Source organism: Oncorhynchus keta, chromosome 4, assembly GCF_023373465.1.
Source record: "Oncorhynchus keta strain PuntledgeMale-10-30-2019 chromosome 4, Oket_V2, whole genome shotgun sequence".
NCBI lineage: Eukaryota > Metazoa > Chordata > Actinopteri > Salmoniformes > Salmonidae > Oncorhynchus > Oncorhynchus keta.
This window is the reverse complement of record NC_068424.1, coordinates 33808424-33831847: the sequence shown is the minus strand read 5'-3', so window position 1 is coordinate 33831847 and position 23424 is coordinate 33808424. Positions and strand designations below refer to the sequence as shown.

At 40.9% G+C, this 23424-nt stretch overlaps 1 protein-coding gene across 1 annotated transcript in view; it reads left to right on the top strand.

The window, feature by feature from the left end:
• The window catches only part of ptprn2 (protein tyrosine phosphatase receptor type N2), a 256439-nt gene that overhangs the window by 198335 nt on the left and 34680 nt on the right, over positions 1-23424 (top strand). The window contains exons 12-13 of the mRNA XM_052506465.1: positions 19193-19408; positions 22948-23160. Coding sequence (XP_052362425.1) covers positions 19193-19408; positions 22948-23160 — 429 coding nt within the window. The remainder of the gene's footprint in view (positions 1-19192; positions 19409-22947; positions 23161-23424) is intronic.

Sequence of the window (23424 nt, the reverse complement as noted above, 5' to 3'; positions counted from 1 at the left end):
CCACACACATACAGTATGCACACAGTCACTGACACACACAAACACTGGGAACAAGGAAATATACTGTCACACTGACACTGCATACAGCATACAGTTTACTATACATATAGTCAGTGCTTGACTTGGGCAGGAGCTCACTGGAGCTGAGTACCGGCACCTCACATTTTCTACTGCTTGAGCTTCTGTTCCTCTTATAGAATTCTAGCTCAAAGGTATTGTTGAGCTCCTGCACCTACATTTAAACATTAACAGCACCCAAAATGAGTACCTGCACATACTGTATTTCAGGGGATGATGATTTTGTAGTTACCAATATTGTATAAAATATGAGCATTAGTTTATGCCTACACAAACTGTGCACAAACATGAATATATTATTGTGGGGCGACAGCCCCCACAATAGTATGGCATTGGTTGAAGCTCAATGTTAAATCTCCCTACCATCATATCTAAGCAAAGGTGGCACCAATCTCTATGAAAATGTGCAAATAAACTTAATTGGAGGTACACAACACACTCCCCGCCTCTCGTCATGAGCCATCCAGCCGTTACCGAGAACGTCGTACCTGATTTTTTAACAGGGTTGTCAGCAATTGAGGTTTCAGAGTCTTTTCTAATTCTAGACATTGGATTAAAACAAGACTATAGTGTCCATAAAGTGGCCATTGGACTTAAAACATTTTTAAGTGCAACAGTTCTATTACGTTTATAATTTGTCACTCTCACATGCTCATTTCTATCCAATGATGTGCTACTTTTTTGTAACATTTCTGACAATGCCAAAACCTTTCAGCTGAATCTTAAACCAGGACCAGCGACTCGGTTGCTGCGCAACAGCAGCAGCTTTCTAGTAGCAGACTAGCAGCTGTAGCTATTTAGCTGACACCAGTCAGATGAGAAGCAAGCTACCAGCAAAGGAAGCTAGCTAGCAAGGTATATTTTGCTATGGAAGATTTTTCATATGTCTAAAGTAATCTAAATCAGACCACGAACAAATAAGCTAGCCAACATCCTTGGGGTCTATTATAGCCAGTAGCTACAAGCCAACAATACGATATCATAGCTGTGCACCACAACTCAATGTTTATAATATATCCTAGTTAGATTATTAGAAGTTACATTAGTCCATAAAGCATAGCTAGCAAAGTAATGTTTAAAGTCAACACCAATCTTTGAGAAACTGCCACACTGCTAACTTATAATACACGCAATGAGCATTGCTCATCTAGCTAGCTACTCCGGCATGATACAGTCAAACTGTCTAGATAGCTATGTGTGCAGCCAGATGTCAGTTTCAGCACAAACATTGTAAGCTAGCCTACAGTACATATCCTCAGCCAAAACCAGCCTCTCACCACACACACTGTAGCTGATAAAACAAATTGTCTTGCAATATTGAATCTAAACCCTGACCAATGCACATGCAAGTAGTGCATTGGCTGTGCATTGCAGTGAGTGTACACATGCTAACTAGCTAGCTAGTTAGACATATCTCCGTTCGAGCATCTGTTTGAGCATCCAGAACTAATTCTAGCCCTTACCTTATGGTGCATTAATTCAATATTCCCACAAATCTGAACCCAGTAAGAAAATGTACATTTAAAATACGTATTTTCCAAACGTTGAAGATTATGTTCAATTTAGGTTCTGAATGAAAGGTGAAAAGACGTATTTTCAGGAAGTTTAAAATATCTATTTTCTTGACTTTGAAAATTATGTATTTTTTGGGGATGTTGAAAATACGTAATTTCCAGACATTTAAAACAGGTTCATTTTTCGATTCTGAATGAATGTTGAAAAGACAAGCACTATGCTGTCTGGTTCATCCTTGGGAGCAATTTCCAAACGCCTGAGCGTACCACGTTCATCTGTACAAACAATAGTACGCAAGTATGAACACCATGGGACCACGCAGCCGTCATACCGCTCATGAAGGAGACGCGTTCTGTCTCCTAGAGATTAATGTACTTTGGTGTGAAACGTGCAGATCAATCCCAGAACAACAGCAAAGGACCTTGTGATTATGCTGGAGGAAACTGGTACAAAAGTATCTATATCCACAGTAAAACCAGTCCTATATCGACATAACCTGAAAGGCTGCTCAACAAGGAAGAAGCCACTGCTCCAAAACTGCCATATAAAAGCCAGATTACATTTGGCAACTGCACATGGGGACAAATATCGTACTTTTTGGAGAAATGTCCTCTGGTCTGATGAAACAAAAATAGAACTGTTTGGCCATCATGACCATCGTTATATTTGGAGGAAAAAGGGTGAGTCTTGCAAGCCGAAGAACACCATCCCAACCGTGAAGCACGGGGGTGGCAGCATCATGTTGTGGGGGTGCTTTGCTGCAGGAGGGACTGGTGCGCTTCACAAAATAGATAGCATCATGAAGGAGGAAAATTATGTGAATATATTGAAGCAACATCTCAAGACATCAGTCTGGAAGTTAAGCTTGGTTGCAAATGGGTCTTCCAAATGTACAATGACCTCAAGCATACTTCCAAAATTGAGGCATAATGGCTTAAGGACAAGAAAGTCAAGGTATTGGGGTGGCCATCACAAAGCCCTGATTAAATGTTAGGATTTGTGAAAAGCTGAGTTTAAATGTCTTTAGCTAAGGTGTATGTAAACTTCTGACTTCAATTGTATATATACATTATTTTTTATAGGACACAGTAAAGTCCATTATTCTACTGAAGAGTATGAATTCAGCTGTTTGTGAGGGTTTGAACACCAAGCAACCTGCATACACATTGTTTGAAGTACAATAGACCAACATAGCTACTGTTGTAGGTCAAAGCTGTGTGCTAGGTAACCTTGGTAGAGCATGGGTGGAGTAAGCATTATAGTGCCCCTGAATTACTTTTTTGGCTTCAGACCAATGCCTACTTCTAATTTTAAAAAGTGTTTTGTTTTTAATAATATACTATTGTGTGCAGACGTGAACATACAAACACAACAGTTAGAAACAGAAACACACACAATTACAATCATACACACATAAAGTACAGACATACCCAAACGCATAGACACACACACACACACACACACACACACACACACACACACACACACACACACACACACACACACACACACACACAGGCAATCATATTTCATCACACATGTACATGCAAGAAAATATATTATTCATTACAACATACTTTCAAAAGGGCCTACAGTATAATTATCTTTATGAAAGAAAGAAGAAAGTAGGCAAGATTGATTTTATGCATTCACAATAATGAGCTACTCAACGTTTGATTATGTTACAGTGCCTTAGAAATTCTGAAATAAATCATAATTAATTTTGCCTTCAGAATTTTTGATCAGCGAGCTATATGTACATTGTTTTTGGAGAGGCGGGCACCGAGAAGTGGGGGAAACAAACCCGCGCTGGTACGCTACAGCTACGCACACGCACACAAACACAAACACATCATAGAATGGACCTCATTATGAATTCACTGAGGTTTAGATGAGCAGTGCTGCTTTGGCTCCAGGGCAGACTAGTCTTTTAAAGCTGCGTGAGACACAGATAGTGCGGGCAGGCGGGTGGGAAGGAAGGCAGGCGGGTGGGTGGGTGGGTGGGAAGGCGGGCAGGCAGGCAGGCTGGGAGAGTGTCTGTCTGTCAGCTCGGTGGTGGCAGCGGTGACGGCCCCATTTCTCCCCAGCTGATTGGTGTTGCTTCATTTGCATGGGCGGCGGCTCTTCAGATAAGCAGTAATTAAACAGTGAACTCAGAGTGATTGCCTTTGAGTCCAGACACACGGCAGCTCCCTCCCACCTGTCAAGTGAGATGGGGGGATGGATCAAGAGTCCTGGCTGCTCGCCACACTCCCCACCCTTCCACTACAGAGAGATGGGGGGAACACAGGGAACAGGGGGAGGGGGAGACATAGGGCGGTAAGGGGCCGTACGTGTCCAGCCCCCCCCCCACTAACCCCACCACCATACATGAACACACAAACGACAGCCTCTCCTGCAGACCTTCATCGGGGAGGCGTTGCCATGGAGATGACAGGGCCAAGGGGAGGTGTCCACTCCCGCTAGTTGCGTTTAATGAAGACGCTAATGAGAATTTATGCACCCATTGCTGTGATTATTTATTTATGTGTAGCACTATCCCAACACCACCCCCAATAGTGGCACACATAGCCTATCTGTACACACTCTCACAGATGAAACTAATTGGTTAAATGGTTTGCGAGTAGTTAGGGCGTAGCAGCACATACAACTGGCTGCATTGAAGTCTGAACATACACAATGCTGAAGTTCTTTCAGAGTATGTAGCCTAATATTGAAACCATATCATACACCAACAGGTCATCATTAACCCTTGAGTCTTATACCCAAAGTTAACAAATGAACGAGTTCAGTTTATTTTCAACTCATGAGTAGAAGACGAGACATTGTCTTGCACCCACTTAGTCGTTCTCTGTACTTCTGAAATGTTATCTTTGTCCCTCGGCTGTCAAACACGCTCCCGGATTAAGTTTCCCCCCAGGTACAGATCTAGGAACATCTTCCCCTCCCCCAATAGAGATCTTTTGGTTTTCGATAGTGATCTTTTTATTTCATAGTAAATTATCACTCAAACTCAGAAATAAATCATTTTAACACAAGTACGTATAGTTGGAATGCCGTTTCCTTAGGGATCTTTGTTCAATTACATTTTGTACTTTTGGGTTTACAATGAGTGTATGGGATACTTAAATTGAGCTCACACTGTCATAAAAAACGAATTTACATCTTCCGAAATAAGTATTCTCCATTTTCCCTGGGAAGAATGGAATTAAAACTTAATATGACTTGACACATGGTAACAATCTGAACACTTCCACTGATGGTTGTTGACTTAACTTGAATTGTTCATTTCTAAGTGCTACTTACAGTAATTGTTTTTAGCGTTTTTCTGGGATTTGAACCATAACATGAAAACGGAATGGAAATGTTCCCAGTGTCAGAAGCAGTCTATAAAATTTTGATTTAGATGCCCCTCCACCACCTCATCTAAATCAAAGAATGAAAATTGGTTTAATCAGGGTTGATGCCAGTGGATTACCAGTGCATTGTAGCGTAATTTTCTTATTTTAAATACAGTAATATTTTGTATTAATAACAGTAAAATCATCTGAAACGTTTTACTGCAGCATACTGTAAATTGGGGTGCATTGTGGGAAAATGTTGTGGGCGTGGAAAGAATTGCTGTATTTCAAATGGTAAATAACTTACTGTTTTAATTAACGGCATGGTACTGTACACTGTATACAGTATACAGTAAATTACGTAGAATGCACAGTAAAATACAGTACATTTGTTTTACGGCACACTCTAAGACCTTTCTGTAATTTCAACAATAAAACACTGTAGAATGCACAGTAAAATGCCGTAAATGTGTTTTACAGTACTAATTATTATGCATTGTAGGGAAATCTTGTGGGCGGGGAAAGAGTCTCTGGCTCAATAACATATTTCATTGCGTTCCTTGTAAGAGTCTGTATTTATTGCACCCATGAGTGAGAATGCTGTACACCCACAGAATACAGTAATATATTGTATTTTAGGAATTCTCCAAACCTTGTCCTGAAACTCTACAGTAACTTACTAGCCAATTGCAGCCAATAATTAAATGTAATTCAGAATATAGTACCATCCTGCATTTCAGGAGCGGCAAGAATCATTTGAACACTAGTGGGTGCGTGGTATTGTTGTTTCTTACTCATTGACATATTTTGAGGCGTGTCTTGTAGGAGGCTGTAGTTGTTGCACCAGTTATTGAGAGTGCTGTACCAATTGAAGTGATACGTGGTAAGTTCCCTAATAATTACATTGATGTAGGGGATAGATCAGAGAGGCAGCAAATCTCAACCCTTTAAGACTGCTACCACTCATCTGTTCCATATTAAATTGTTAGTGAACTACTACCACACGTCACTGAAATTGTTACAGGACTTTTACTAATTGTTACAGGGCGTTTACTAATAGTTACAGGACTTTTACTAAGTTTTCCCACAATGCACCGTAACTTACAGTATGCTGCAGTAAATATACAACAATACAGTACTTTATTTGATTTATTTGTCATTTTGTATTACAGCATACCAACTAATACCGAGGGGGTGGGGTCTTCAAACTTTTTCTCCACTCATACTAGAGTCATAATGGCATAGTGCATTAATTTGGTGGATTTATATATATTTATATAAATCCATATATAGCATACTGTATATACAGTACCGGTCTAAAGTTTGGACACACCTACAGTACTCATTCCAGGGTTTTATTTATTTTGACTCTTTTCTACATTGTAGAATAATAGTGAAGACATCAAAACTATGAAATAACACATGGAATCATGTATTAACCCAAAAAGTATATATATAAAATATCAGATTTATTTTAGATTTTTCAAAAGTAGCCACCCTTTGCCTTGATGCCTTGATGACAGCTTTGCACACGCTTGGCATTCTCTCAACCAGCTTCACCTGGAATGCTTTTCCAACAGTCTTGAAGAAGTTCCCACATATGCTGAGCACTTGTTGGCTGCTTTTCCTTCACTCTGTGGTCCCACTCATCCCATCTCAATTGGGTTGAGGTCGGGTGATTGTGGAGGCCAGGTCATCTGATGCAGCGCCATCACTCCTTCTTGGTCAAAAAGCCCTTACACAGCCTGGAGGTGATGGGTCATTGCCCTGTTGAAAAACAAATTATATATGTATTATTATTTTTTGACCTCTCCCACTTCCCGCTGCTATGTCCATGGGGCAGCAGGGTAGCCTAGTGGTTAGAGCATTGGACTAGTCCCTTGAAGGTTTCAAGTTCAAACCCCTGAGCTGACAAGGTACAAATCTGTCATTCTGCCCACTGTTCCTAGGCTGTCATTAAGAATTTGTTCTTAACCGACTTACCTAGTAAAATAAAAATAAAAAATGCCCATTTGATTTGTTTGTCCTGTAATCATAAGTCAGTTTGGAAGACTTTATTTAGGCCTCTAGAAGTGCAAGTGATATAAACACCTAGTATGCATTAAAATACTGTAATATGAAAATGCCTACAGCCAACCTGCTTGCTGTAATCCCTTGTATTTTCTTACAGTTTAATAGTCACTTTCACTGTATTGTGTTTCATTGCTCTGGCATCAAATTCCTGTTAATTTCTCAGTATTGTATTGTCACTATACAGAGATAGATATGACATTGTATGTAATTACAATACCGGAAATTAGATTACAGTAACATTTTTGGTAGTGTAAAATGGATTACCATAACTTACTGGCCAATTGCTGCCAGTAAATTCCTACATGATTCCATATACAAATTCCTATTCATTTTACAGGGAATGCTTTACAGTGAATTGTAATTCCACCCCACAGAATACAGTACCATATCATATCTTTGGAGTGCCAAAAACCTTTTGACCACTAGTGGGTGCATGGTATAGTTGTTTCTGGCTCATTAACATATTTTGAGGCATGTCTATTAGGAGGCTATATTTGTTGCACCCACGAGTGGTTATAGTACCCCATCAATTTAAAATGTTTAGGGGACAGATTGGATTGGCAAGCGTTAGGCCTCAAATGGTTGCCCATTTAGTCATTTTGACCTGTTTGGAAGCCTTTGTTGAAGCTTCTAGAAGCGCAAGGGATATAAAACACCAAATATTTGCGAATGTAATGTTTATAAACACTGGTTACAGAAACCAACCTGGTTACACAATCCCTTGTTATTACAGTAAAATGTTGTGAAATTCAAACCCCTCCCCTCAACAAGTTTCATTCATTACGGTAGCGGTTTACTCCTGTACGATATAATACAGTGCTTGCTTTGATACCGTATTTATATCACAGTAGGTGTACCGTAATATGAAATACAGAATTTTGACTTCCCACCGAGCTGCCCGTAAACTACTGCAAATTCATGGCAACCCCTTTACAGTGTGGACTATAAAACCATATGGATTTATAGACTGTACTGTATATATCGGGATTTGATTTGACCTGTTGTGTCAGTTATTCTAAGTAGTCTGCACCTCCAACCCAACCTCCAGAGGAAAACATGTCCAGGGCAGGCGAGGGAAAACCTACACCTCACTAACACACACACACACACACACACACACACACACACACACACACACACACACACACAGACTCTAACATAACAAATGTCTACCCATGGAGGTTCATTCAAAGCAAGATGTAGAGATAAGGGGGGAGGGATTATGGCGAAGACTTCACATCTGAGATGCCTGGCATACAATCTATTCAACTGAACCATAAGCATGCATCCCATCCTCAAATGCCGGGATTGTCTATCCTTAACGCCCATGTTCCTCGCCAGATATGGTACATTTTCATAATAGCAGCAATACCATCACCAGGCTTTTCTCTTTTCTTTTTTTTGTTGTTGTTGTTGCAGACGTTGTGATTGTGTGAGTGTGGGTTGCTACCCCATCTTCAAATGTAGGCTAGATGACAGGCATAGCATTTACCTTGATCAACAGCGTGTTCACAGCTTTGAACTACTTGGCATGGGCGATGGTTGGGCTGAGATTCACACAGAACGAGGAGGCTTATTTGAACAAGCTAAGAAGCTAAGAAGAACACCAGAATGACATGGTTGACACACGTTTTGGGGTTGATACACATTTTCGGTTAGGGTCTCCAAGTTAAGGGATGAGAATATGAGACAGAGCAATTCGGCTGTTTGAAGTGAAACATTTGAACGTTTTTCTTCTGATTATCCGTCAGGACAGATGCTTGCGCACACATTTACATTCCCCTTCTCCCTCAACTCTTTTTTTTTGTTTTGTTTTGTTGAGAAAAATGAGAGGAAAGAAGAAAAAAAAGAGAGGATAAATGAGTCGTCCAGATGCCTTCCCATGCTTGTGTTCTCTCCGTCTCTCGTTCTACTCCGTCTCTCGTTCTGTGATTTCATCAAGCTGGGACTGATGTTATTGCAATCAAACACATTCTAAATCTGCGACCGTACTTTGATATTTTTGGCGGGGGTCAGTTCCCTAATAAAAGCCTGTTTCGTCTTCATTTCGAATCAATCAAGCATCAACACGCGTAAGAAAACCATCAGTTGTAAGAGGCCCAGACGAGATGTCGTGTTTTTTTCTTCTTCTTCTTCTTCTTCTTCTTCTTCTTCTCACATCTTGTTACATGCCTGCAGCAACAACAATAACATCTGGAGTATCTCATACTAATAACCCCCTAAGTGTTTGTGCACAACATCTTCTCAGCATTAGAGAAAAACCTAATCCTCCAACACCTTCCCCTAAACGTAGCTAGAGCTACCGCTGCAACTGTCTCGCTCACATATTGGATAAATAATTAACCCCCCCGCCCCCAAACCCATCCCTCATTTCGAAGACCATAGTACTGCTTTGGTGTTAGTACACATGTATGCACATGTATCTGTGAGTGTGTAATACATTTGTATGGTTTGTCTCTCGTCCATGGCCAGGTAGCGAGCGAGTAGCAGGCAAGTGCGGAGGCAGTGTGTGGTGCATTAGGATAATCTGATCTCATTATACCAGGGTTTGTATGTGGACCACACTTTCACCAGGCCTTTCATCAGCCCTTCCTCCTTCTGCTGCTCCCTTGCCTTTTATATCCTGTTTACTCAAATATATTACAAGGCCTGAGGTTTCAACCGAGTCTCTAATGTCTCGCTTGTGGACACACACACACACACACATAAATGCATACACACATACTGTCATGGCTGTGTGGGCTCGGTATTTCTGTGCCCTGATACACTTGGTTCTGACATTTGTTTAACATTCCTTCTCCTCTCTCCCTGACAATGTGAAGTACATTGTACTTTCTGCCCCTGTGCAAACATTGTCTTTACTGTTTCAGCTTTTTATTAGAAATGTGAAATGTGTCATGGAGGCAAACATTGGGACAGCTGTAAAGCTGTAAAGTACAGATAGGGCTTTTGAACTTGCTGCACTTGCAGAATGTCTTCCGGAAAATGTCTACTGTCATCTGCCATTTGATTGATTGAAATGCTTTTGTTTGATGTGTTGTCGCCATATCATACAACGACTACACATGTAAGAGTCCACATTCCACTGGGTTTGGAGGTACTCTGCCTCGCCACCATGGGTTGCGTCCCAAAATGGCACTTTATTCCCTATGTAGTGCACTACTTTTGACCTGGGCCCTGGTCAAAGGAAGTGCACTACGTATGGGAATAGGGTGCCATTTTGGACGCACCCTGTAACTTCAAGGCTTATTTTCTATCTGGACAAGCTCCTCTGAGTTCTATTACCATTGGTCCTGAAGTCGTGAAATCTAGTGTGCAGCGTGTAATGGTTGTAATGTGTGAAATGTGGCCATTGTTTATGTGTTTCTGCATGGAAGAAAATAACTGTTGGAGTTAAGAGTCACTCTTTCTTCTCTTCTCTACTCTTCTCTTCTACACTGTTAAAATGAAGTGGTTTGTAAACACCAAAACGAATGGCAACTGAGCCACTAACTTGAAGGAGACAAAAACCCTAACTTTGCTGGAGTATTGAAACACATCGTCCTTTGAAACATTACATGGTGTGTTGTAACACCATTTAATCAAGTGTTGAGCAACAACTTGCCAGGGACTGGGAGAACTAACAGAAAATATTTGAAAAAACGATTTTTGTTTCGAGCCTTGTTTAGTGGGGAATTAGATACCTTCTCTTTTGGCGTCGTTTCCTCCCTCTAAAGCTTCCAAACACCATTATGACACTGTATTTTGAATCCTGTCTAGTACAGAATCAGATGTTTTTTTTCTGAAGTGTTGATGTTTAACATTGTTTTATGTATTTGATCATTTGCCATTTTATACCGTTTTGGCAGGCATTGTCAGACACGGTGTTCAAACCACCAACACTAACTCAAGGCTGAACTGCAACAATTGAGGAATCTGCCCTTGCCTCTTCCATTGACAATCATGAATGTGGGACTGGGTGCTGTCCTCATTGAATGTCAATTTGTCTAACTATTATTTAAACCTCATGGCACAACAAGCTCACTACTAATATATAAATATACTTTTCTTTCTCACACATGCATACAACATTGTGTGAAAGAATCATGAAGTTAAAAAATATATATTACCCACAGTCCTCTAAAAACAGAGTGATGTGGCAAGATAGGAAATGCAAGGTGATTAAAACCAAAGACTTCAAATGAGTTTGATCGCTCCATTTTCCCCCTTTTTGGTTATCCTCATGAAAGATACTTACATTTTGAGCAACATATTATTTATTCTTACCTTATTTGGGTCAAATGAAATGAACAAATCATTGAAACAACTTACATAAAATGTTTTTAAAGAGATTTTGACACTTTATTGAGACAGTAATGAAATGACAGAGGGGATACAGATAGGAGGGATAAACAGATTGAAGGGTTGGAGCAGGGAATTTAACCCTGGTCTTTGGAAGGGAGAGGGGGGACTAAGCCGAGTGCGTTACAGCTAGACATTTTCAATTCACCCCAGAATAATTTCTTACCGTCTGGCTGTGTGGTTGAGTGGGTCAAATTCAAAGGAAATGTATCATCTTACTGCACTTCCTGTTTCCAATCTGTCTAAATGAAGCATTGAAATAATTAAGGTGGGATTCCACACAAAAAAAATATTCTCCATTGTCTCTTATCATCAATCAATATTTAGCCTATAAACCATTTGCATTTATAAACCATTGATTGTATGAAAAACAGCTTTAGTGTTTTGATGCTACCTTTTTACATGCACTGAAACGCCCAAGAGTGTTTTCACAACACTCTCTTAAAAACGTCAATATTCAAGTTGAAGAACCACTTTGGGTATTTCAGAGCACTTCATTTCTGTTTTAAAACACATTATCTGCATTCAAACACTTACATTGGGTTTACATTCAAACACCCTCCAAACATCAGATCTCAGCTTAGGTACACTACTTTTCATGGTTTCATTACACAATCATTGTGTTTTGAGACCTTTATTTTTACAGTGTACTCTCTCGCCTAGAAGGTATTAGTGTTGCTTGCTGGTGATTGGCGCTTGTCAAGCATTTCCTAGACGCTCCTTGGCATGTCAATTTGCTTTCTCCTACTTGCTTGGAATGAGGGTGGGGTTGGGTTGGGTGTGTGTAGGGTATAGACCTGGATTCAAATACTATTTGAAATCATAAAAAAAATATGTTATCTGTGCCTGAGCTTGGCTAGCTTAATGGACCAAAAGAATATTCATACATCCACAAACTCCGGCACTCCAGGCAGGCTAGAACAAATGCTGAAAGTATTTAAAAGATTTTAAAATACTATTTAAACCCAGGTCTGGTCGGGTAAGTGGTGAGGGGTGGATGTCTACTGAACCATTCATTTTAAATAAGAGGGAATAGTGTATATCTCAGGAAAGGATTTAGATTGTTAGTGGACACAGGAGGTCCTTCCAGTTCAGTGGTGAATAGGATACACATGATTATACACCAGGCTTGGTCTGGCTGGGAGACTTATTTTCCACAGCTTAAGCCAGGGTTTCACGCACCACTTTACCCTAGCCAGGGATGAACTCTATAACAAAACGTTGGTATATAGTTGGTATATAATTAAAAAGTGTTTTTTAATCGTTTCTACAAAACACATTATGGATGATGACTAAATATGTAGCCAGTGAGTTATGAATAATATATAATGATCTGTTTGATTTAGAGTAATGCAATTTGGCACACATACTCAGGGATATGAGTCTAGTTAACCTGTAAAGTATGGTTTAGTTTGGCTGCATGGTGGCACTGTTGGACAGAAAACACCATTCATGCAAGCTCATTGACTCATGGCGGCCATATTGTTTGAGCTAGAGTCCTGGAAAATGTTGCATTTAACACCATGGGTACGTAGATGCTGTGTACCAAATATGGTGCCGATTGGTCCAGCGGTTCTGGAGAAGAAGGCATTTAAAGTAGTCAACATCCTTACAAATATTCCCGAAATACATCAAAGGCATATTGCATGATCTGACTGATGTTGAGTTCTGATATTTGGCAAGCATGGTAAGGATTACAGAAGCCGCTTATCCTAGGGCGATGTGTCCAATTTGTCCTGATGGTGCCACAGTGGGCCCACAGCTTGAACCCCGGCATTGCTTCTTTCAGCCTTAAATTTTTTTGTCCCCCTGTTCCCACTGACAACTCCAGCTGTCACACACTGGGACAATGGAGAAGGGAGGGTGGGGGGCTCTGAATACATTTTTTTTTATACTGGAGAGCCCCCCCCAAAGACTTGTCATCTGCATCTGACAGGAACCCCCAGCCCTCCCCACTTTACCGCCCCCTTTCCCTTTCTCCTTCCTTTTCTTTCCCTCTTCTCTCCATAATCCTCCTCTCCCTGCTTGGTGCAGCTGTTGCTGTCCACTGGATTTTTTTCTTCTTCTGCCTAATAACTAATTGGGAGTTTTAGTGGGATTTTGTTTGTAAAACTTTTGTACTTTTTTCATATTTAAAAAAAATATATTGATCAGCATTTTCTGACATAGGCTATCAACTCATATGTTTGTCTCAGATAGGTCGACACTGAATTTGTTATTCAGTCTATCCTGTTTTCTACAGTATTTTGAGGCACTAAAAATCACTATACAAAAATACAGCCTACCTCTCCATAATTTTCATTCACATTAAGATTGTGAAGTCACAACGGATGGACACCCCACCCCTCTTTCTGTAAAGCATACTTTCATTCTGGCTATTACTGTATTTGGGAGAGTGAGAGCAGGGAAACGGGTGGACTGGAGAGTCCCAGAAAACCGCAATTTACACAGAACACAGAGACCCCAAGTAGCTTAACAAATGAGTGACTAACCCGATGTCCATTCATATCCCCCCTCAGCCCACAAGCTTATTAGCCAACCATCCCTCCTTGAGCATTCACTGTCGACAACATGTGGAGCCATCTCTATAGCAACCAGTGGATATGACATGTGCAACAGACAGGGACTTCTCAGCAGCTGAATATAAGGAGGGGCTCAGCCGTGCACTATATGATCTAAAAGTATTTTTAAAAACCTGTCTCCCCTTGTTTCATTGGGTATAGAGACGCTGAAAGGACTCACTATAGGCTTCTGCAGATTCTTGCAAGGCTCTGAAAATCAGGCGGGCATGTCCCCTCGTTCGTTCTCTTTATTTTCTCTTTTCCTTTTTCTTCTCAATCTTCCTGTTCGAGCATTGGTAGCCGCAGTCTTTTGTTGGCTCGCGAGGCGCATGGGACGCTGGTAACTTCTGGGGAGGAGAGGAATGAGTGGGAGGCTGGTCATTACGCTGGCCACTCACAGTAGTGGAGCTGCGTTTTGCTCTCTGGAATACAAGACATATCTCCTATTTATTGCAAACCCTCTGACTTGCGCATCAACATGCATTTAGGTAACTATTTTCCAGCATGTGTTATAACCTATCTTGGCTGTGTTTTCAAGGTACCGCTACAACTAATGCCGTGTGGAGAACTTGTGTGGAAGGCATCGATTTATAGGCTATCGTTTTTATGAGCAATTTCTTTAGATATATATTTTTTTTAATGCATATTTAGCTTTTTTTTCTATAATTGCTTAAATTACAATTGATGTGCAATGCATGCCTGAGTTGAGTGCTTTCTGTGATTTCGGCCCTCTGTCGACGCTCCAGTCACCGAAGGATGCTCGTATCGTGAGGGGGGAAATAGAACGAAACTCGGAGGTTATTAAAAAAAACTAGATCAAATTTAGACAGGGATGATCCGTGCGGTAGAAGCGTAACGTGTTTTAGACCTAGCTTAAGTTAAAACAGGTGTTGAAAATATAGAACATATATTTGATGAATAGCAGCACTGGTGCAAGTGTCCACGCGGCACATCTGTAGGGAAAATACGTTTTCACAACAAAAAGCGCATTCCGCAGATATCAATGGAATGAATTGATTGACTGAGCGCATTGAGTTTTGGAGAAGATCAGTGTCTTCTATTGGCTAGTGGTTACCCTCGAGTTAAAACAAATCAATATCCTACTCAAGTTAGAACAAATCAATATTTGCATAAAAAGTTTGCTGTTTTTTCTTTGCATTCATTTGGTCAGTTTATTATCTAAACTGAAATGGATTTGAGATAGGCCTCAGCTACTTTGTTTTAAAGTAGGCTACACTTGGATGGCAAATAATTATTTCTCATTAAAATAGGAAAAGACACATGGATTTAGTTAGGCAAGGGTTTTTGTAAATAGCAATTTAAAAAAATATAAAACTTTTCATTGAGAATCTCTTGTATATTACTATTTCAGAAATTCTTGTTTGATCTGATATTATCAGACTGAACAAAAGGGCTGAATTTGATGGAAGAAGTTGCTTCTTCATTGAAGGCAATAACATGTATCTCTTTATAAATGTATGTTTATTTCATCACCAAATATTTAAAGATAAAGATGATTATTGGTATTTCAGATTTCAATTAGAGGCATTTTCATGTAGCCTACGGTTTTAATCTAAATAAAGAGACAATTCTAAAATGGGTTTGTTTCTAATCTGTCAGGGGGAAAATGTGTTTAGCTGCTTGAATATGTTTGTATTTCATGCAACAAGGATTTGGGATTTGGTGGTGGTGTGTTAGTGTGCATGTGTGCGTGAGGGGGGTACCTTCAACTGCCTGAAAGTATTGTGATCACAGTGTGAATGGATAGCCGGATTCCCCTCTGGCCTTTCTCACTGTGACCTTTCTCTCAATCATTTGAATAAACCAGAGCTACCGAAATCCATCTGCCCTTTGTCTTCAGCTAGGTCTGCTAATCCGAGAGAGAGAGGGAGAGAGAGAATCAGTGTAAAAACTTTACTGCACACCCTGTGTAAAAAAAATACAGATTTTTGAGCAGTATATAAGATTATAAGAGCTTTTCTTAAAATCCTAAGTGATTTTCTTAAATTTGTTATAGATATTTCTATTCACACACTCATCAATTCATACATCTAAATATACCTGTCCATAATCCCGTAATGTTTATTTATTTAGGAGTAATGTTCATACACTTTAATGTTTTTGAAATACATGAAAATGATGATCTGCAAGTAAATCAATGTGATTTATTTGTTTATAAAATAAAATAAAACGTCACAATGTTTTTGAACATAATGTTATTGCAGTAATTTCATCAATGGTTGTTTGAAAAAATAAGTTTGTCATATGTTTGTCATCATTGACTGTTTACGTTTCCCCATATGAAATGGTCATTTACAAATCCAATTTAATTCTCACAAATGAACAAAAACTCCTCTCTGGCATAACAAAAGGACTCCTCTCTCTCTTTCCCTCTCAAGAGAATACGCTCTTCGTTCGTTTTCTTTATCCTCTTAGATAGCCTATATTTGAAAAATACATTATCTAGGGGTGTGAAGAGTATTTAGATCATATTTTTTGCTAGGATCAGTCAACAGCTTCCTACAAAATGAATTTGAGGTACTTTATGTCGCCGTAATAGCTGTTTCATATCATTTGAAGTTAATATATACCTGAATAATTATTTTGACAGTAACACAGTATAATATTGTTGTAATTATGTCATAAAATATTTATAATACCACAAATGTATTTTCCAAAATTATTGATCTGTGTAGTATTTACTTACACGTGAGAATCATTGAGAATACAAAATTATATGAACATGATTTAAGAAAAGAAACATGGCAGGCGATGGATGATGTGTCATAAAAGTACAATCTGTGATTTTTCTCTCCAAAACATGAAATAAACACTAGATGTCTCACAATATATTTGATGTTAATTCTTTTTCAAACAAATACATTTCATAAATAATGATTCACTGACATATTTGAACTAAAAACATTTATTTTCATGGAATCCCTTTTCATGTGGCCTGTTTGAGTGTTAGACTGGTGTTGAGAGAGGAATAAAGAGGGGGGGGGGGAGAGAGAGAGAGAACCATTAACCAAGAATTCCCAAAATGGGACCAAACACCAAATTGAGACTCTGCATGCAGAATTCTGCAAAAATATCCTCCGTATACTACGTAAAACACCAAATAATGCATGCAGTGCAGAATTAGGCCGATACCCGCTAGTTATCAAAATCCAGAAAAGAGCCGTTGAATTCTACAACCACCTAAAAGGAAGCGATTCCCAAACCTTCCATAACAAAGCCATCACCTACAGAGAGAAAAGTCCCCTAAGCAAGCTGGTCCTGGGGCTCTGTTCACAAACACAAACAGACCCCACAGAGCCCCAGGACAGCAACACAATTAGACCCAACCAAATCGTGAGAAAACAAAAAGATAATTACTTGACACATTGGAAAGAATTAACAAACTAGAATGCTATTTGGCCCTAAACAGAGACTACACAGTGGTAGAATACCTAACCACTTTGACTGACCCAAACTTAAGGAAAGCTTTGACTATGTACAGACTCAGTGAGCATAGCCTTGCTATTGAGAAAGGCTGCCGTAGACACACTACCCACAACATTTTGTGGAAACAGAGCTGCACTTCCTAACCTCCTGCCAAATGTATGACCATTTTAGAGACACATATTTCCACTAGCCACAGTTTCAGACTAAGCTTTTTTTCAATCCAGTGTAAATCCTTATCTGTCATACTGAATACGTTCTCTCATACTCAATTTGCCAAAGGCATTGATGCAATAGCTCAAAGGTAGCCGAAGCTTTGCTTCTCTCATCTACGCTCTATGCGCCTTATTAAAGGACTTCTCAGTTGCTGTCAAGCCACTTGGCTGTTGATTGAAGCTGCACGTCACACACACACTCACCAGACCAACATGGCCAATCGGTGTGAGCGTGTTACCAAAGGCCTCAGCATGTATGCAGTCCCCGAAGGTTAAAGTGACCATGCGTTATGACTATTAAAAAAAGATGTAATAAATGCAGCTATGTTTGTACCTTACCCTTTTGAACCCCACGACTAAGTACCATGTTGAAGCGGTTGATGATTGTTGTGTGTTTTTGGTTTGATTGAAGTTGAAAACCCTTCTGCAATGACGGATGTAGGAAATTCAAGTGTATTGAATAGATGAGGGTGTATGGGCTTGTTGATGGGGTGGATGGGCCACTAGTCCATTTTGGGAAAGGGGGATAACTAGTCAGTTGTACGACTTAATGCATTCAAGGGAAATGTGTCTTCCGGCTTTTAACCCAACCCCTCTGAATTAGAGAGGTGCGGGGGGGGCTGCCATAATCAACATCCATGGCGCCCGGGGAACAGTGGGTTAACAGTGGGTTAACAGTGGGTTAACAGTGGGTTAACAGTGGGTTAACTGCCTTCTGATCAGGGGCAGAACAACAGATTTTGTCCTTGTCAGCTCAGAGATTCGATCCAGCAACCTATTGGTTACTGGCCCAACACTAACCACTAGGCTACCTGGGTTCACTTATTAAATGGTGCTAAAAATCTTCACAGTGGTCCATGCACTTACTGGAACCCAGGGATAGGCTACCCAGCCTGGCAGCCTCACAGGGGCCTGTGAGACAATACCATGCCAATACCATGCTATTCTCCTTGGCTTAGCTCCAGGGAGGGGGTTAACAATGTCTCTGAAAGGTTCATTCTGGTGGGCTTCTGCTGGGTAGACCCAATCTGAGATCTCCCTTTCAGGCCATCCTAGCAATTACTTCAGGGGCCTTGGCCAGGGCCCTAATCCAGCCAAACTCAAAGCTGGAAGGCTAATTAGTGACAAGCTTTTACTGTCCAAATCTCCTGTAGCTGCACAAAGGCAGGTCTCCCTATGCCAGAACAAAATGGGCCCTAAATGTCTATAGTGTGTAGGCTGGACAGAAGAGAGTAATAGGACTTGAGCGAGTTTGAATGCACATTATAATACTACTATTAGTGTAAGGTAATGAGTAGGCTGGGCTGGGAGTAAATTGGGATGGGGATGAGTGGGCGTGGCTGGGATAGACAGGGAGGGAAATTACTGTGTTCATTTGTCTCCATATTTCTGTAGAACAAATTACAAAAATCCCTTGTTTTGGGATTTTCTAACATGGAAGTTATGCTTTTCCATTTGCCAACCGATTCATGTCAATTTCAGTATTTGTACATTTTGTCATTGGTATGTGTGTGCATATGACACCCTTGTTTCTCCAAATATGTGATGAAAATACTGCACCGCACAAACATTGCCGTAACCAAGATGTATAGGCCGTTTTCTCATCCCCTTTTCTCTCTCCCAGAAGGGAAGCTTGAGGCAGATCCCGGTGGTCACGGAGAGTCGTCTGGAGTCTGGTCAGTTCCTGGTCTTGACCGTCATCTCCATGGTCCTGATCATGGGGGCGCTGGCAGCGTCTGGCTGGCTCTTCTGCCTGCGCCACCGCTCCCACCTCCAAATGAAGGAGAAACTAGCCAGCCTGGGGACTGACACCAGTGCTGATGCAACTTCAACCTATCAGGTGAGAGGAGCCTCCTCGGCCTCAGCCAATCACAGTGCAGCGGCTGAGTGCTCTACTGGTAGAGCATGCGCCCTGGTCCCGGTCCTTTATTCTGATTGGTCTGCAGTGACACTTAGTCGCTGTCTATTGAATGAGTTGATTTTAAGGGAATATCTGGTTGTTGTTTTGTTTTATTGTCACACTTGTGACAGTTGGTTGTAGAATGTGTGTTTGTTCATGATAGAGATAAGTTGTGACGTAAGTCGGGTGTTATCAACAGAATATATGGCTGTGTAAAAGTATGTAACATTTCTGTCACCCGATTGCAAGATTACCCTTCATTTGATTCTGTATTATGGGGAAGTATTTTTTGTGGTTTGGTTGTAATTTAAGACTTCAAGGAATTAGAGTAAACAATTGCCAGTCAAATGTTAGCCTCGTAAAAAAAACAGCCTCACTGCTGCACTCAGCCTGGTTCAACAAGGCCAGTCGAATGTATCTAGAAGTCTACATTTCTGGTAAAGTCTTGATATTCCAGTGAGAGTTGTATTGGCTATGACCTATGACTAACGGGTTTATTGTGTGACCTATTCCTTCCATTCCTCCATTTTTAGCGGCCGGCTGGTTGGCCGGCTCCTATTGATTTTGTCTTGGGCTCAGCTGTGCTCAGCGTGGACACTCAGTGCACATCCACCCATCACATTTGCATTCTCAATATTTAGTCAGCCTTTCACAGTGTCACCTTTCCCGATCGGGGGGTTAATGGACTTTTACAATATTTACAATATTTTATTCTTTGTTTACAATATATAGGTGTTGTTGTAGCCTCATATTTCCTATGCACATACAAGAGCAGATTCATTGTTATATAATGTCACATTTTTTGGACAACTTAGGATGTTGGCATTCAGCCAAGGTGGTGGAATATTGTTTTTCTATTAAGACAGTTCACATAATTTCCCTGTTTTGTTTTCTGGCACCCCGCCATTAAAGCTGGTTAAAGGGATAGTTTACCTAAATTACAAAATGACACATTGGTTTCCTTACCCTGTAAGCAGTCTATGGAGAATGTATGACAGCAATCCATGCTTTGGTTTTGTTTCCCTGGCACTGTTTCCACATGCTAAAGTTTTAGCATTTGTGACACAAATCCCATTCAAGTCATGGGACCGATATTAGCTTTTTTCGCCCATTATGTCTAAATCATCCAAAAGTATCTCAAATTGATCGTGAAGCCCAACAAAGTCACTTATAGATGTTTTGAACATTTTGCGCAAAATAATGCTAGTATCTGTCCCATGACTTGAATGGGATTTATGCCACAAATGCTCAAATGTTAGCATGTGGAAACAGTGCCAGGGAAACAAAACCAAAGCATGGATTGTTTTCATACCTTCTCCATAGACTGCTTACAGGGAAACCAATACAAACCAAGGAAACCAATATTGTAATTTAGGTGAACTATCCCATTAAGGAGGACAATTATGCCTTTGCAGCCTAAATGGAGGATGGTTTATGTACGAGCCGGTCCACGGGGGACACGAGTGTACTGCCGGGAATGCCCATCAATCTTAGACGATAGTGCAGATCTCGCAGCCACTATCGGTTGCCTAAGCTAGTTGTGTCTAGGCTAAATGCTATTTTTCTGGGACATATATCCTCTCTGCGTCCCCTTTACTGGGGGGTATATGGAAGTAAAAAGGTTGCACAATTTACAAGGTTTTCCAGAAATCCCGGTTGGAGGATTCCCTGATTTCCTGTTCATTCTCTCCTCCACCTACTCCAACTGGGATTCCTGGAAAATCTTGACATTTTGGCAATGTTAACAGAATTGTGCAACCTTTATGGGCCCATAACGAGAATACAGTTCCATTTGAGATGCAACCCTTGACTCTGTAAAGGTATAGACTAGAGAAACTGGATGAATTATTAGGTGGACATGGAAAGTGCCCTGAGGCCGTGGCCCAGGGCAGATTCTCATGGTTATAATGATTAAGGTTTGACGTAGGGAAAGCTGATCCTAGACCAGGGCATAGGGCCTGGTCTCTGGAGTGAAATATCACAATAATAGATCATGAGATAGACTAGTAGCGGTGTGCTGCTTTCAGAAGACGTTTACCTACACGGCCTTCTGCCGTCCTGGCTTGCGGCTATGGGCCCTGGCTTGCGGCTATGGGCCCTGGCTTGCAGCTATGGGCCCTGGTCAAAAGTAGTGCACTTGTATGGGGAATAGGGTGCCCTTTGGGATGCAACCCTGGTTGTTAATTGTGGTTGAAGATCAGTCTGTGGGTCTGACTGGTGCAAGCTACACACCAAACACGATGGGCTTCGCAGATTACTGTGAATATAATGGTGAAATGTTCAGCTCCAGATAAGACTGACACTATCGGGAGTGGGGAAGTAGGAAGGGGGAGAGAGGGGGTTTCGGGTTCTGTAAGATTGCATCCTTCAAACTATCAGATGTTTTTTTCTTATCTTTTCTTTCCTCTTTTGAGTTGCGGGAAGATGACTGGCTGGCTAGATAACGCCCAGTCTCCAAATCCCTAATGGAGCGTCGGTGAGCACAAGGCATGGTGGGAGAAAAGCTGAGTCATTTTGTAGAGAGGAGTAATCTTCATGGTGGGGTGGCGGCAGTGGGAGAGAGTCTTTTATATCGACATCTCCTCTGAATCTCTCTTATTCCCATAGAATAACAATAGAATTTCACCTGCGGTATCAATCCAAATGCCAAAGTGAAGGCCTACTGTAGATGTGAATACATAGGCTGCTCATCTCTTGTTGTAGCTTTGTAATTACGAGAGAGTGGCTGCTCAGTTCAAAGAAAATCCTTTGGGTTTAATGTATTGATTCCCTGTTAAGTATACATTTCTTTGAGTAATGGAAAATGAGATTCTTCTTCCCTAAAGTTGAGTGTGGTTGTTACATTTTGAATGGGGGAGTATGTTTGTTTCTCACGAGCAGTTATCTTTCATTTTGGGCTGTAGTTTTGTTGCATTTGTTTCTCATCTATTTCACGATTGTCTTCAGAGTAGCTTGTGCCTCCTTACAAGAGAATACATACGTGCCTAATGCGTTACAAAACAAGTGGCTCATAGGAATTGTTACCAAATGTATACAAATTGAAATCAATACTTAACAATGAAGACATCCCCTGCAAGCCAGCAACCCAATGTATTGTTACAGTTTATTGCTATTTGTTTTGTAAAATGGTGGCAATATACTGGCTTGACCTGGGCAATTCAAGCGTTTTAAAGTGAACTGCATGACCTTTGACTGTGTTTTCTATTTACTGACATTTATATAGATAGGTCTGCTACAAACCATGCTCCATAGGCCACAGGGATATCCCAGACTTATGCAGTCTGCAAAGATTAACAGGGTGTCATGTGAAATTATCTCAGCTAATTAAAACAATGACTGTCTGGCTTTTGTATTGGAGTCTTCAATGAATGAGAATGAATTTGAGTAGTATTGTGTTTGCAATATTTAGTCCTTTTTATTTGATTTGATAATACAGTAAGAATCAACCAGAGGCTGATCAGGTCCTCTCTCCTCTCCAGGAGTTGTGTCGCCAGCGGATGGCTGTGCGGACATCATCAGAGCGTCCGGAGCGCCCGGAGCCTCTACGGCACCACTCGCGGCTGAACAGCGCGTCGTCTCAGTTCAGCGATGGGGGGCCCATGGCCAGCCCATCTGCCCGTAGCTCCACCTCATCCTGGTGCGAGGAACCTGTCCCCGCCAACATGGACATCTCCACCGGACACATGATACTGGTAAAAAAAAACTATATTCTGTCTAACCTTTCATCATGGAGAGCATTACATTTCAGCAGATGTTCTTATCCAGCGCAATTAGGGCCAAGTGCATATCGACAGATTTGTCACCGAGTCGTCTTAGGGAATCGAACCAGCAACCTTTCAGTTACTTGCCCAATGCTCTTAACCGCTGGGCAACCTGCCACCCCTGTTTGGAGGAAGCGTGGTGTATAGTGTGTGTAGGATAGGATCTGGTCTGTGGTTCCTATTCCCCAAGCACTC